This window comes from Monocercomonoides exilis (assembly GCF_001643675.1).
Source record: "Monocercomonoides exilis strain PA203 chromosome Unknown scaffold10-1930038, whole genome shotgun sequence".
NCBI lineage: Eukaryota > Preaxostyla > Oxymonadida > Polymastigidae > Monocercomonoides > Monocercomonoides exilis.
The window spans coordinates 816,717-832,994 of record NW_027150555.1 but is presented as its reverse complement, the minus strand read 5'-3'; the positions used below and the strand labels follow the sequence as shown (position 1 = coordinate 832,994).

General features: G+C 35.9%; 4 protein-coding genes across 4 annotated transcripts; 2 read left to right on the top strand and 2 right to left on the bottom strand.

Moving 5' to 3' along the window:
• Positions 1-681: 681 nt before the first annotated feature.
• MONOS_5057 (uncharacterized protein) lies at positions 682-7,362 on the top strand (the record flags this gene model as incomplete). Its single annotated transcript, XM_067875176.1, has 1 exon — positions 682-7,362. One exon carries the CDS (start codon positions 682-684, stop codon positions 7,360-7,362), a length of 6,681 nt encoding a protein of 2,226 aa, XP_067731971.1.
• A 999-nt stretch (positions 7,363-8,361) lies between these two features.
• On the top strand, positions 8,362-9,451 carry MONOS_5056 (putative phospholipase; the record flags this gene model as incomplete). The annotated part of the gene is made up of 6 exons (XM_067875175.1): positions 8,362-8,424; positions 8,485-8,551; positions 8,596-8,855; positions 8,915-9,077; positions 9,146-9,202; positions 9,264-9,451. 6 exons carry the CDS (start codon positions 8,362-8,364, stop codon positions 9,449-9,451), a joined length of 798 nt encoding a protein of 265 aa, XP_067731970.1.
• A 1,308-nt stretch (positions 9,452-10,759) lies between these two features.
• On the bottom strand, positions 10,760-13,504 carry MONOS_5055 (putative Myotubularin-related protein 14; the record flags this gene model as incomplete). Its single annotated transcript, XM_067875174.1, has 5 exons — positions 13,439-13,504; positions 13,027-13,382; positions 12,810-12,914; positions 12,127-12,758; positions 10,760-11,958 (listed from the first exon to the last, which is right to left on the bottom strand). The coding sequence occupies exons 1-5, from the start codon at positions 13,439-13,441 to the stop codon at positions 10,760-10,762; spliced, it is 2,295 nt and encodes a 764-aa protein (XP_067731969.1). The 5' UTR covers positions 13,442-13,504.
• Positions 13,505-13,572: 68 nt separating this feature from the next.
• On the bottom strand, positions 13,573-14,605 carry MONOS_5054 (putative nuclear pore complex protein Nup53; the record flags this gene model as incomplete). The annotated part of the gene is made up of 4 exons (XM_067875173.1): positions 13,573-13,806; positions 13,857-14,329; positions 14,391-14,425; positions 14,511-14,605. 4 exons carry the CDS (start codon positions 14,603-14,605, stop codon positions 13,573-13,575), a joined length of 837 nt encoding a protein of 278 aa, XP_067731968.1.
• Positions 14,606-16,278: the final 1,673 nt, after the last annotated feature.

Genomic DNA, 16,278 nt, shown 5'->3' with positions numbered 1-16,278 from the left:
TCCAACATCTCCTCTCCTCAATCACTTCAATCTTCTCCATCTCTTCCTTCAAACTCACTCAATCCTTTCATCTCAACGTCCGACACTAACACCAATGCAATCACCTCCTTCTCCCTTCACTCATCTCTCTCCATTCACTCAACCATCTTCAAACACACTCACAACCCCATCGATGGTGCCATCCTCCCAAACCTCAACAACCCATTCACTTCTCTCTCTGCCTTCAACACCTCTTTTCTTCACCAAACACGCTCTTCACCAAATGCTGCTGTTGTACATGTTGGAACTGAATCACAAAAATTGAAACCTGGAAGACTGGATTCCTTTGATCTGGACAGCCATCGCTTTGAGTGGTGCGAATGGAATAATTCTCACTGCACGGGCATTCATGGGGGTGCACTTTATGTTTCTTGCACGAATGCAAATCTGATAATCTGTTCCTGTTCATTCAATAAATGTTACTGCACAGGGAATGTCCAAGGCGGAGCGTTAGTATGTGCATATTTGCTAAACATAGACATCTTAAAATCCAATTTCACAAACTGTTCTGCATCTGGTGGAGGAGCAGCCGCAATATGGCATCCACAATCAAATGCTGTTTGGACATTCTCAGATAATAGAGTGGAAAGCTGTGAAATAACAGGCAGCATTGGAACCGGATGGTATTTTGGTCTCGATAACATGCCATCAGATGCAAAATTCTTGTTCAAAAATTGCACCTGTATTGCAAATACTGGCGGTGATGCAGCTGGTGCAGTCACGTTTCATTGGCTTCCACCAGAAAAACCAAAACAATGCTCGCTCCAAGAGTGCCAGTTCATCAACAACAAAGTCGAAAATCCAACCACCTACGGTGGCGCTGCTCTGTGTTGCACCAGAACATATGATTGGATGAATGAAGTGAAATTCATCACATTTTGTTTCTTCGATGGCAACACCGCAACAAATGGCAGAGGGAATGATGTGTTCTTCAATGGCAATGCAATCACTCAATCACCATTCAATCAGTGTGGCTCAACAACCCTCACTCAAAGAGTGTGGTATGCAGGAACAGCAACTAATGATGAATATAACCGCTGGCTTCCTCACATTTCAACATACAAAATCGTATCAAATGATGGAACAAACACTGAACTCTGTGGAATCACTCAACTTAGTCCATGCGAAACAATAGAATATGCTCTTGTTCTCATGACAGATACACGAGATGCCTCCCTCACACTCCTCACTTCAACATTTGTTCCTTCTCAAACACTCACATTCAGTGTGACCAACGCAAAAATCACCGGAAATGGCACAGATACAACAATCATTTCCTCCAGTGGTATTCCCCAACCACAAACCTCATATTCACAGTCATCGCAATCAACGTCATCATTTTCTTCATTTTCTTCATTTTCATCAACATCAACATCTTCTTCACCAGATCCATCTGCCTCGTCTGCCCTCTTCCAACAAACACAGGGCTCCCTCACAGTCTCTGCCCTCGCCATCGCTCACAACTCCACAAACCCCATCACCCCCATCCTCTTCCACCTCTCCGGTAGCTCCCCTTCCCTCAACCTCAACACAACCATCATCACAGGAACAACACCGTCTTCATCATCAATCACCACACCCCTCTTCTTCCTCGCTGCTGGCTCCCTCGCCCTCAACCACACAGCAATCACTCATCTCGCACTCAACAGCCAAAGCATCTTCCACCTCACCTCCCTCACCGCTCCCCTCACCTTCAACTCCTCCAACATCACCGACATCACCTCCACAGCCTCCCCCACCAGCTGTGTCCTCTCCTCAGCCACCTCCCCTACCCTCTCCATCTCCATCACCAACTGCACAATGAACAGCATCAAATCAGAACAGTTGAGCCAACAAACTGCCACCAATGGCGGGTGCATCTCATTCGCCTCATCTGCCCCTGCCAACACATTTTCAGTGAGTGACACAAATTTCTCCAGCTGCTCTGTGAGCGAGGATACAAGTTCTGGAGGAAGAGGCGGTGCTCTCATGATCGAGTTCGACCATGGCTCACAAGTGTCAGAATCCTCCTTTGCCATCACCAATATCGCGTTTTCAGCCAACAAGGCCAGTGTCGGAAGAGATATGTATTTTGTGTGTGAATCATTTGTCGCTTCTGTGAAAGAACCCTTGTTCACCTTCATGAGAAGCATCACTCAGAAAGACAACTCGATTGTCGGGCATGACAGAACAGAGGCATTTGGTGATTGGGATATCGATTTGTTCATATTTATCGATGGATACTTTGATGATACAATATTTGTCGATGGAACTTCTGGAGTGGAAGAGAAATATTGTGGACTGGAGAAGGCGCCATGTTTGAATGTGAATTATGGAATGGAGCGTTTGAAGAGACCACAGAATGTTCTTCAGGAGATTGTTGTGTGTTCAAAATCAAAGATGGAAGGGTGTGAAAATATGAGTGGGTTGAGTTTGAAGGCAAATACTGAGACAATTGTGGAGATAGAATGCAAAAGTGAAGTGAGTGGATCTGAAGAATGCATTCTGAAATCATCATCACTGACAGAAATGGAGTTCATTGGGATTGTTGTTCCTTCAAGTTTCAGCAGAGCAATCACATCAGTGATCAAATCAAGCACCCTAAATGGAGAGTTGCACATGAACAACTGTGAGATGAGTGTTTTTGGAGGGAAGCAAAACACAATTGAATTTTTCTTGATCAAATCAACAGGGAAGATGGTTGAACTGGATTTTGTGACGATTTCAGATGTGAAATCAACAGTCTCGTTGTTTTCATTCTCTCTTTCCTCAGCAAATATGAATGAAGAGGAATGCAAACTGAGACTGTTGAATTGCATCTTAAAGGAATTGGAAATTGATGGAAGTGGAGAGGCAGCAGTGTTTGGAGGGAGCATGGGGGTTGGAATGGTGATGAATGGAAGCAGAATTGAAGGGGCAGTTTCGTCGAAGAGCAAAAAAGGAGGAGCACTGAAGATAGCGTTGCGTGAAGGAGGATATGCTGCACTTGAAAACAGTTCATTAATTGGATGTGTCTGTGAGAACGGGAGTGAGAGAGGAAAAGGAGGAGGGATATATCTGGATTGCCAAAATTGCTTGAATGAAAAGCCATTTCTTTTTGATATTGGAGTAACTTTTGAGAACAACAATGCAGCAATTGGGAAAAATGTGTTTATTTTGGGAAAGGGTTTGAATAGTTCTGTGGCAAATGAGTCATTCAAGTTTGATTATTCCTCAATGATAGATGATGACAATTTGTTTGTTGGAAGTGATGATTTTCATGATGAAAAGGATTTGTTCATGTTTCTAATTCCATACAGCTCAATTGAGATATTTATCTCTTCGAGTGGATTTGATGTGGAGCGTTGTGGAAGTGTGAAAGAACCATGCAAAACGATGTGGAAAGGGATGAAAAACATGAAAGACGGAGACGGAAATAAAACAATTCAGATTGAAGGATCAACAATTATTCGAGATTCATTCGATGTTTCCAATTATCAGATCAAAAAGAGTGTGAAGATGGGAGAAGAGAATGTGAAAGCCAAATTGAATTTTGAAAAGGCGATTGGAAATCAACTGGACTATTTCATGGAAAATGATATTCATCTTGAATTGACAAATATTCAACTTCAACTGGCATCTGGATTTGACAATTCAGCCAAATCGATTATTTCAAACAAAGGAGCTTTGATGATAACTGGATGTGCATTTCATTCAGAAGCAGGAGTGAACAATGGATTTGATTGTGTGTTTGTGGATGCAATTGGAGGAAGTGTGGAAGTGAGTGATTTGTCAATTGAATCATGCAACGTCGGAAACAGCATATTTTCTATCAACAATGTTGGTGTCTATTGCCATTTTGTGAATATTCGAGTGGAATCGTTGAATGAAAGCAGAGGATGCATTTTATCAATCAAGAAATCTGAACCAGGATTGAAGATAAATGAAGGAGTGAATGAAGAATGTGTGAATATTGAGATTGAGAAATCATCATTTTCAGGAGTGAAGAAAAGTGATAATGGGCCAAGCATTTTGGAATTAAAGAGTGAGAAAAAGATTTGCTTGGTTGTGAATGAGAGCAGCATAACAGAAGACAAAGCAGAATCAAGTGAAAAAGGAGGTGCAATATTCTTCACATTGGGAAAGTCTGGTTCAATGAAGATGATTAAGTCCGAAGTCAGTCAATGCAGCTGCACCAATGGGAAAGGAGGAGGGGTGTATCTGGCGACAAAAGAAAGAGGGGAATTGAATTTCACATTTGTGGGGATGAAATTCAGTGCAAATACAGCAAGCGTTGGAAACGATATTTTCATTGAATGTTTCAACATATCATCTCAAATCAATGAAACCCAATTCCAGTTTGATCTTCGAGAGAATCATTATTCACGAATTAATGCAATATATGGGAGAGATGAATGCGATTATCCAAATGATACAGATCTAATTGACTTTGTGACTATTCATCAGAGTGACACAGTCATTGTGAGTAGTGTGAATGGATCAGATGAAAAACAGTGTGGAACAAACACACTTCCATGTGCTTCAATTGATTATGGACTGATGCATCTGACTTCAGATTTCATGAGCCAAATGATTGTTGTTGAAGAGAGTGCGATTGGCTGTGAGATAAATCTGGAAGAAATGAGTTTGAGCTCAAAAAGAAAGGTTGAATGCAAAGTTGAAATGAAATCTGAAATTGACAGAACAAAGGATTCTGTAATATCAACAACAGGAGAAGTTTCATTGCTGAGAGTCAGCTTTGTGTTTGATTCGAATTTTGTTTCTCAACATGAATCGTTGATATCACCAGAAGGAGGAATTCTTGAAATTGTGAATTGTTCATTCAGCTCAAAACAATTGAAGGAGGGAGTTAATGAAGATTTTGCAAACATTCCATTTCACATTATTAACATGGAAAAAGGAGAATTACAACTTGACGGATGTGCAATATCAAATCTAATTCTTCAAGAATCTGCATTACATCTTTCTTCTCAACTTCCATCAGTTATTGATTCATTAACAATATCCAATTCAACAATGGAAACTTCTCTGATAAATATAAAGGAATGTGGACAATTTACACTTGAGGATTTCAATACAGAGAATATCACAGTTGAAGGAAATGAAGAATCATTGATCTCGTGCTTGTCAATGAAAAAGACAATGGAATTGGCAAATTGCACAATCAATGTAGTCAATTCTAACAAACCAAAAGGGAAATTGATGAAGTTGGAGAATTGCTTGGATGTGAAAATGGACAGTTGCATTTTTGATGGAAGTTCAAAGGAAAGAAATGAAATGAATTTGAATGCCGAAGGGGAGATGTGCAGATGGGATGGATCTCTTGTGGATATTGCGAAGAGTTCAGTGATGATGAAAGATTCAACAATTGCAAATTCACCAGAAGGTGGAATAACAATGAGTGGAGGAAATATGATAATTGAGAAAGAAGAGTTCATTGACAATAATCCATCAATTGAAGGATATCCATCACTGAGAAGAAACATCATCTGTTCTGATACAGGAACATTGAATGTGATGAGTTTGAAAGGAGGAGATGGATTGAAGGATGGCTCATCATTGTGGATGTTGAATGATGGATGCAATTTTGAAGGGATTGTTTCAGAAAGGGATTCATCATTCTTCATTCCTGTTCTGGAAAGTGTTGAAGCAAAAGAAGAGACAGATAGAATGAAGCTGACATTCAAAGGATTTCTTCTTATTCCATGTAATCTGTCATTCTCAGTTGTGAAGAAGAAGGGAGAAGAGAAAGAGCTTGAAAAATATGATTTTGATTCAAATGGATTCTTGTCCGAAAGAGAAGTTGAAGGAAGTGTTGCAAAAGATCTGATCAGCAGTTGTGGAAATGAAATAGAAGTGAGTGTGCATGTTTTATTTGGGAATGCTGAATCTCCTTCATCAACAAATTCTCTTTTTTTGAAGAACAGAAGTGAGATTGAGCCAAAAGGAGATGAAATAATTGTTGAAGGAGGAAAAGAAGGGAAATCTTATTGGTTATTGATTGTGATTGTGCTTGTAGTAATATTGTTTATTGTTCTGATTGGATTTATTTTGTTTGTTGTTCGATGGAGAAAGCAAAAGAGAAGAACAGAAGAACTGGAAGAGATTGTGAATGATACAGTGAAGAAGGATCCGAAACTGATTGAGATGATTACGATGGAGATGTCGCCTGAGGAGCAGTGGAGGAGAGCAGAGAGGGAGGCAGAGAAGAAGAATGAGGAAAGGATCAAAAAGAGGGTGTATGCGAAAAGCTTGGGACATTCAGAGTCATCAGAACATTTATTGAGTGAGAGTGGATCGACAGAATACATATTGGGAAGAGATTCAGACAAGATTCCTGAGTGGATGCTGGAGAAAGTGGATGAGAAGGAAGAAGATACAAGAAATCGAACACCATCGCCGTCAATTTCTTCAACAGACTCAGAATCAACATTTGTTCGAACAGAAAGTCTTTGTCCGACCACTTCATCGATGTCGAATCTGGTGGATGCGATGGCCTGCTCCTCGCCTCACGAGAAACTGATTGTGGACTTGAGGGATTCGCTGTTCATGCTGCTTCATGGGATGAATGAGAAGAAAGAGATGGCGATCGGCACTTTGCAGGAAAGGGAGCAGACAGCAGCCCAGATCCTATTCTGTGTGGCGAATGGAGCTCTTCATTCATTTGACGAAATGGAAATTCCACTTCAATCATTGACCAATCTGAGCCCTCACATTGTGTTGTTCTCTGAACACATGGTTATTTGCATTGCCATGCACTCTGAATGTTCTTCTTCAGATTCAGATTCAACTTCAATTTCATCATCCACGATTGTAACATCTTCATCTGATGGCTCAAGAAGGAGCAAGAGATACACACGCTCTCCTCCACCTTCATCAGCGTTTGAGGATGATGAAGATCTCAGGAAGGAGTGCCTGCGGTGGAAGGCACCTGAACTGCTGATAAATAAAAAAACGGGAGCAACAAAAGCTTCTGTTTCGTTTTCCATTGGGGTGATGTTGTGGGAATGTTTATCTCTGGAAATCCCTTTTTGTGATTATGAGGCAGAGGTTGCTGGACAGAAAATTGTGAATGGAGAAAGACCCGAACTGGAGAAAGCGATTGGAAGCAAATTATATGAAATGATATGTTTATGTGTTTCACAGGATGCATATTCCAGACCTTCGTTAACAGATTTGAAACGAGTATTGTTTGAACAATTTCCTGCAGGTATGATGATAATGACAATGTCGGACGCTGTGGAGTGTGAGTGCAGCTCAGGAAGGTGCAGCAGAAACAGGCGGAGCATAAGGAACAGCTCTATCCGACGTGGAGGCGAAAGAGCGAATCAATATGCAAACTAAAAATGGTGATGAGTGAGGACAACTGGATCAGTCAAACTTGAAGTTCAGGAGAATCCAAAAGCAGGGAACAAATTAGATCGTTCCAAATCCGAACTAGTAGAATCAGATGGCGAAGAAATAGAGTTTCAAGCCGAGACATACTCTTCTTTTTTCGAAATGTGAAATGTGGTCTGACGATCACTTTCATCACAGAATGTTTTATAAAAGGTTGGAATAACTACTCTGCTTTGAAATATAACATGTTCTAAAACTCAATTTTGAAGACAATTTTTCTTTTTCTTTTTCTTTGCTTTTTTAATTTTTTCATTCATTTTGCTGAAACTACTTTAAAAAATCATGGCTTCATTTGAATCTTCATTTTCGCAATTGATATGAACATATTTGAGAGTAATGATATGGGGGATATTTTTCAGCCTTTATGAACAAAATAAGGATTTGTTCCAAACTTATCATTAAATAATCTCATAATAATTCGATTATTATAATTCCCAAAAAAACATTGAAAAACAAAAGATTTGAGAAAATAATTTGAAAACATTGTGTGGAACAGAATTCATTTTGATAAAAACATCATCCCATAATATTGGACATTATTCTTCTATTTATGAATTATGCTCCATTCCATTCATACAAATATTTATCTCAATTTTTAATTTTTCTATCTATTTTTTGATAGTGGAATGAAAATATTATCATGATAAGGTTGTGGAAAAAGTTTGGAACAAATCGTTATTTTTTTCACAAATACAAAAATTTTGCCCCATATTACTAATATTCCCATTATTATATTATTAGTTTGCATGGTTAATAAAACAATTATAGAATTTTTGGTCATATTATTTGTCGTGGGTATAATAATTGTTCGCTTTGCCCATGAAAAATTTGTTTACTATCCAATAAAACAAAGCGAAGACTACTTTGTAACTCCTCGAACTTATGGAGGTTAGAGATTATTTAAAAAAATCTAATTCAGCAATACACTTTTAATTTCATTTAATAATGCAAATTTCTGTAGCACATTTTGTGGATGTTCGCCTTCAAACCCCCGATTCATTGGAACTTGTTTGTTATTTTATTCGAATGAAAAATTTTTTTTAGTTTTTGATAATTAATTTATTTAAGCATGGATGGTTTTTACCATATTCTAATGATTCTCCTGTTCTTGTTTATTGTCATGGAAATGCGGGAAGTGTGCATCGATAATAATTAAACTTATTTCTGAACAAACAAAAGATATTGAATATCGTGCTTATAAATCTGCTATTTTAAGGCGCGGCCTTAAATGCAATGTGTTTTGTTTTGATTATCGTGGATTTGGGCATTCGAGTCCTGAAGTCAATCCGACTCATTCTGGATTGATTGTAGATCTTGAAGTCGTAATGAACTATCTCCAGAAGCTTGTTGTTGATGGAAAAGCAAGTAAAATTTGGATGTTAGGACATTCAATTGGCGGGGCAGTGTGTTGTGATTTTGTAGCGAAGCATAGTGAAGCAGTCTGTATTTTATTTTTAAAAGATTAATCAAAGAAATTGTTATAAAAAATATTTGATAGGTTGACTTGTTAATTTTGGAAAATACAATTTATTCTCTTCAATCAACTGCACTGCAAATAGTACCTCGATATTTGAAATTATTTGTTCCGTTGTGTGTTCCGCCTGTTTGGAGAAACAATCTCAGAATGAAGGATATCACTACTGATACCATTTTCATATCAGGTTGTTATTGATATGATCTTTGATAGAGCATTAAAGTTAATTTTTTAAATTTGTTTTGTTCCTCAAAGGTCAAAGTGATACACTTGTTTCTCCAGAGGATTCAAAAAAGCTATATGAACTTTGTGGTATGTATTGGAGATATTTTTAATCTTTATTGATTTCTTTAACTTCATGCATGATATCTAGCTGCAAGACACAAATTGTTCATTTCACTTAAAGACGGAGAGCACAATACCGATTGGGCAAAATACGGATTTGAGATTTTCGAAGCTATTACAAAATTCATTGCAGATCGAGATAAGATCGAGCTTAATAGGGAGATGAACAAAGAGATAAAGAAGTCCTCTTCTTCAAATTCACCTGCATTGTCATGAATCAACGTTGCGGTGTGGTTCATTTCGTGTTATTCCTCATTTGTGTTCAGGCTATGCGTAATCTCCTTCTCGACAATAAGTCATCATTATCAATTCTGTTGATGCCTTACAACCTTATCATTTACTCAATAAATGCAAAGAATATTTTTCCAGCTTCAAACAGTTTTTCAGTGTTATTCGGTTTCGGGAGAGATTTATAAAATATTGCTGGATAAAGGTTTCTATTCCATGCAAATATGTATTTTGCTTTGAAAAGTTAGATTGAAAGACCGTAATCGTTTTCTTTCAAAAAATTTTAATTGCAAAAATGAAGCTTTTTTTCTGTTTATAACATAATAATAACTCTTTTATCTTTCTTTATGAAAAATATTCTCTATTATTGATCGTAATTTTTATTTTTTTCTTATGTTTTTTTCAACTACTACAGCTGCATTTAAAGTTCTTCAGATTTTGGAACAGTCGTTTGAATTTTACTGATGATTTTGGGATCTAATAATGAAGATCTATCTTTTCTTATATCCATTTGCTTTGAAGTGCTCAAAAATGAAAACAACTACGAATTTGGATAAAATTATTGCTTAATCTTATTTCTTAACATTCACTATAGAAAGACCATTGTCAACAAATTTTAAAAAAAGAAAGAAAGAAATTTACTGAAAGCCTTTTCAGAAATTTTTCAGTTGAAACATACAAAAATAAAATATAAAAAAATACAAATACACATTACAAATGAATAACCTAGCATAATCAAACAACAGAATGCGAGCCCAATTTATTAAATTTTTCAATCTTCAATTCGAAATTCAGAAAAATACCTTAATAAATGGACGTTGATATAAAAATATAAAATAACGGAATGAGAAGTATTCTTAACAAATATGAAATATGCAAAACAAAAAATTCGTTATAGAGGAATTGATAAACTGTCATTGCTCGTACTTGCCAATGGCAGAATTTTTTTTCCACAAATTTTATGAAAATGAATACGAAACGTTTGTGCAACGAATATATGGAAATTAGATTTCCGAATGAGTCGTTCATTGCATAACGCATAATTAAGAAAGTTGCTCCGAATGATCGCTAAACTAAAAGTGCCAGACTTTTCAGATCCCATCTCCATCAAATAACCGGCCTCAAATCTGAAACCAAGCAATTCATTTCTAATAATGCCCAAATTTATAATTCTGAATTATCAAAATGTGACCAATTCTTTTATGTCAGGTTTCTTCCCACAGAAATAATTTAAAATAATTTTATCTTCCTATTCTCTGAACCGTCAAATCATCGTATCAAAACGAGCTACTGACTCTATTTGTTGATTCGTTTGAGCACACCAGTAGAATATGCTTCCCACATGATCTTGTGAACAGCCAAAACGCGAGCCGTGAATTCTCTGTCATCAATCATTGAAGGGTCGCTATGCCGATCTGCATCCGCTTTCATCTTCTCTTCTTCTTTCTGTTTTTCCTTCGTTGCACTTGCAGATGCCTGAATGGCTTCTGCTTCTGGTGCAAAAGAGGTGTCAGGCTTGTCTGATTCTTTTGAATGAGCGTTCAACTTCCCCTCCGACACAAATCTTTTTGATAAGCGAAACCAATCGGGGTTTCCAAGATGGCGCAAAAGCCCAATCATCATCGCAACTACGTGATGCCCGTTCTTCACTCGGTCTTTCATTTGGTGCCCGAACAGGAAGAAGTCATATGCGAGACACAGAAACGCCACTTCTTCGGCAGACAGCGAAGGATGAGTGCTTCCGTCAGCCCACAAAAGAACTCGTAGTAACGCAACAAAAAGCGGTGTGCGATCCCATCCAGTGATGCAGTGAATGAGGATGGAATTGAACTTTTGAGGGCATGCTGAATCTTTTGGATGCAACAAATTAGAAGAGGAAGAAGAAGATGATGAGGACGAAGAAGATGACGAAGTTGTTAATGTAGTGGATTCGATTGCAGAGATTGAACCATCGGTTGAAGAACCAGGAGATGAAGAGGAGGATGATGGAATGAATGAAGAAGTTGATGACGATTGCGACGCTGAAGAAGCACTGGTGGATGCATCTGAGCCAAATGATGACTCCACGTTTTTGGCTTTCGGATTTTCGCTTGTGTGAGATGAGGGGTATTGCTGTGCAGATGCAGACGTATCTGAGAACGCATATGTTTTACTGCCAGACCAAGACAGCCTTTGAGGAGAGGCCAAGATGTTCAAAAGAAGCGAGACATAATTCTGAGTCAGTTCCACAACGTCCCACTGAGTGTATTTCTCTGGCTGGAAGAATGAATAAGAAGGCGTTGTGAAAGGGAAAGTGGCGAATGAGCTTGACGAAAGTTTCGAAGAAGACGAAAGTGAAAGTGTTTCGAGAGAAATGTCTGTCGTGAAAGAAGGCGGTGGTTTGGGAGGTTGAGAAGACGACGAAAGCATCGAAGAAGAAGAAGCTGAAGGAGATGCAGATGAAGTGGATGATACAAGAGAAGGATTTTCTGTAGTCAACGCTGAAGATGGTGTTGCTTGTGAAGTACTCATGCATGGAGAAATTAGAGATTCGGAAGAAGAAGAAGAAGAAGAAGAAGAAGAAGAAGAAGAAGAAGAAGAAGAAGAAGAAGAAGAAGAAGAAGAAGAAGAAGAAGAAGAAGAAGAAGAAGAAGAAGAAGAAGAAGAAGAAGAAGAAGAAGAACATACTTCTGTTTGAGAAATATCTGATGTTTCATCTAAGACATTTGTTAGTCCATCTTTCAGATGAGATTGGCGATGTACTGAATGAAGTCTCCAGTAAACCCTCAAATTCACACTCTCATCCAGCTTCAGCACAGCATTCACTCGCTCGTGCGCCCAGTTGTAGTGCATTCCTCTGGGCTCAAAATTGCGCTGCTGAAGCTGAGTCAGCCATTCTACGCCAGGAAATGGAAGCGAAAGAAGTGCGAAGATGGAATGAGAAGTGAGAAGGGATGGCTGAATTTGAGATGCTGTTAGCTGTTCATCATTTGACTGTTTGGCCTTCTTTTGATCATCTTGTGCTTTCTTCTTAATTGCCTGCGACATTTCGTGTTTTTCAGAAGAGCAAACAGGCAAAAATCTGAATTTTATACGTTGCTGTTCAACCATTAGGTCTACAATATGAGTCACTCCAATCATTTTCAGAAGATTAACATCACACTGAATTGGTGTTTGTTGTTTTGTACTTGATGTCAAAGAAGATGAAGCTTGAGATTTAGACACGCTTGCGTCCTTTTTGGTGGCTGGTTCGTGAACTTGTTTTTCATTTTGTTGGTTTTGTTTTTTTTGAACTTTTGCTATTGTTTGAGGAGCACTGCATTATAATAATATGGTGAAAAAGAAAAAAGTGATTAAGAATGCATACAAAATTGCTTTAACTCCTTTTATGATATCAATTGCTCCATTATATACAACTTCTAGAGGAACAGAAAGTGTTGCACTTCTAGAAACAGTTGCTCCATTTGAAAGTCTCACATATGTTTTTTCGAGAGTAATTTTTCAAAAGATTGATTGTAAAAAAAAACATTAAAAATAGAAAGATAAAGAAAATGTTTTTCATATGCATCATAGATAAAGCAAACAGAATGACGGGAACAGGGACACGTCGTCTGGCTCTAGCTTTTCGGCCTTCCATTATGTTGAAAACGTATTCCCTTCTTTTTTCTCTGAATTTTGCTTCCGTTAGCTGTTGATGTTTTGATATCAGATTTTCTGTTATTATTGGAGGGTAGGATGGGCATATCTTACCTAATTCATTTCTTATTTCAATGAACTGATAATCTTTTTCAAGCAGCTTTATTGAAAATTTTAAGTATTTATCTATTGACGAAATTGGTGCAGTTTGAATTGTGTGCTGTACCATTAATTCCAACAATTCTGTAAGTGATGGAACATCTATTTTATTAATTTCTTGTTTAGGATCTTCAAAGTTTTCAATCTATATGAACGTAAACTTTGTAATTAAATATTTATTATTAAAAATTTTATTTAAACCATTCATTTATTTTAACTTCAATCAGAAATGCAGAAACAAATAATTAATCGAAATAATAATATTATGTTGACATAACTGATCTTTATTTGGTTTTTCTAAAAAATTAAAACGAAAAATTTAACCAAAAATTATTTCAAAAATATTGCTTTAATATTGAAAAAATGTAAGGTTCTGCTTTTTCATCGAGATCTTCCTTTTCTGGATCATTCTTTTCAGATGTTAATTTTTGATCTTTTTTATTTGGAACTTTTTTGTTACTTTCTGAATCTTCAATATCCATTGCATCTTCAATAGAAGATGGTGGAGCTTCAAATGAATCACGAACCCCTTCGTAAGGACGAGTTGGCACATCTTCTTTCCATTCATACTATTAATTAAATTTTGAAATTTAACGAAAAGTATTTGATGTTGACAAACCATTTTTTGTACTCTCAAAACCCCAACCATACATCCTTGAATCAGCACATACGGCTTCAGTAGAGCTTGTTCTGCTGATAGAGCCGAGTTAAACTGTATGTATGCCCAGTTTCCTTCAGCAGGAGGGCATACAGCATCAATTTTGCCGCATTGAGAAAAATAATTGACAATTCCATGGAGAAGAAATGGTGAGAATCCAAACACCAGTATCCATCGATTATTTATTGCCGTTGGAACAAGTGATTGTTCTTGTAAATTCGTTTGTGGTGAAGGGAGCATGCGAAATGTTGGAGATGAAGAACTTGAAGTGAAAGGAGGAGAAGAAAAAGGTGTGGATGCAAATTGGGGAAGATATATTTTTTCTGTTGTAATTTGCTCTTTTGGAGGGGGAATTGAATCTACTGGAACTTGAAGGCGATCACTATATTGATCATAAAGAGAATTCTGGAAAATTCGAGGAAGAGTCGTCGAATCTACAAAAAAAGAGCATAATTTTAATAAAGACAGAAATACTAAAAAATTTTTAAAAAATACCATTTGTTCCTTTTTTTGGTTCAGCCTTTCTTTTTCTGGAGATGGTCCATTTTACCAAATAATTAAATATTTTTCAAAGAATTCATTATTTCCAAAGGAAAGGCTTAAAAATAAGCACACGATCTAGAATCAAATGTAAATGTTGAAGTGGATGCAGTAGATTGAGGAGAACCAGAAACTTCCAAAAGAGACCTTCGTTTTCCGAAATAATTCATCCCCAAAATACGAATTATGGTCCATTAATAATTTCTATTTTCCTTTTCGATTTGTTTATTTATATTCATAATTTTTAAATCAAACATAATATTTAATCTGTGATTATGAATGTTTCAAAAAATGTGAAAAGATTATCGATATTTAACACTTCTTTTTTGTTTTTTGTTGTTATCGAAGAAAATCAAAAAGACATTCATCAATAAATATGATATGAAATTTGACAGATTCAATATTTTCTGGTTTATTTTTTCCTTTATTAAAATTAAATTGATTCAACCTTACTTTGATACACCAAAAATTAATCAATGTCGAAAAACTTTCAATCAAAATCGAAATTTTAACAATAAAAAACATATATTTCCTAAAGAAAAATTCAATTGAAGAAAAATATGGGTGATTATTTATGATTTCATATTTTTCCATTCAAAATATTCTGTTCGAAAATGCTCCTTGAATATCAACATTCGAACACTGAAAAATGGAAAGGCCTGAAAAAGACATCTTCAACTTCACGAAAACAAAAACATTTGTTTAAAATAAAGTTGTTATGAAGAAAGCACTTTTTAACTAATTCCTTCCAAAAAACATTCTTCTTTTGAAAATTTTTCATCCCGAAAAAAGTTATGATTTCAAAAATTATCACCCATATAGTTCTTAAGTTTTTGTGAATATTATTGTCAATAAATGTGTTTTGTTTTCTGCAAATTTGGAAGATTTCAATCAAAAATAAACTCAAAAATTAACTTGTTTCAAAACTTTTGACAGGCGTTTCATTTTTTAACAAATGAGTATATTGTTATTAAAAAAAAAAAGTGCTAACACTGTATTCATCATTCTTTTCAAAATTGGTTATGAAAACAAAACTTACTTTGGAAAATTTTCTGTGAAAAAGTGTGCTTTCAATAGAGATAAGTTTTAATCATATCATTATTCCTCTCGAATTCGAATTACACAATAGTTCAAAATATAACATTTGAAAAAATTGAAAAAGTGATGAAAAATCATTAAAATAACAAATATCTATGATATTTCAGCAAAAAAAATGTTTTTTTAACTTTTATTGATTCTTGTCAATTTTTTGAAAATAAGAAAATATTCGATCTTTCGACTTTGATTGAAAGTTTTTCGATTTTGAATTATTTTTGGTGAAGAACTAACGAATGAAACAAAATTCAGCTCTCCTATCATTTATGAAAGTATTTTTTTCGAAAAATACTTATTTTTATCTACATATATTTATTCTTGTCAAATCCTTTTTGTATCTCGTTAAGTGGATTTTTTTGTTATTCAATCTTTTTTGATGTGTTTTGTTTTTTACAAAGCTGCAAAAATAATGGATATCAAAAAACAATGAAAAACTTTCTCCTTGTTAACAGATAAATTTGAATCACACTATATTTTTTCAATCAAAGTTTTTTGATAGAAATATTGGATAAATAAAATTTGAAGGAAAAAAGAAAAAAAAAATCCCAAGAAAAAGAAAACTTATTAAAAGTTATCACTTTTTCATTTTTTTGTCCCTTTCATTGGGTTTTGTTAATGTTTCAATGGAAAGAGCTGTTGATCATGTCATTTCCAAACTTATAACAAAAACAAAACAATTACTCATACCGCGAAAAAAATTAAGATTTCAAAAATCACGATTTTGATCAAAACTCAAAAGAATCCTTCA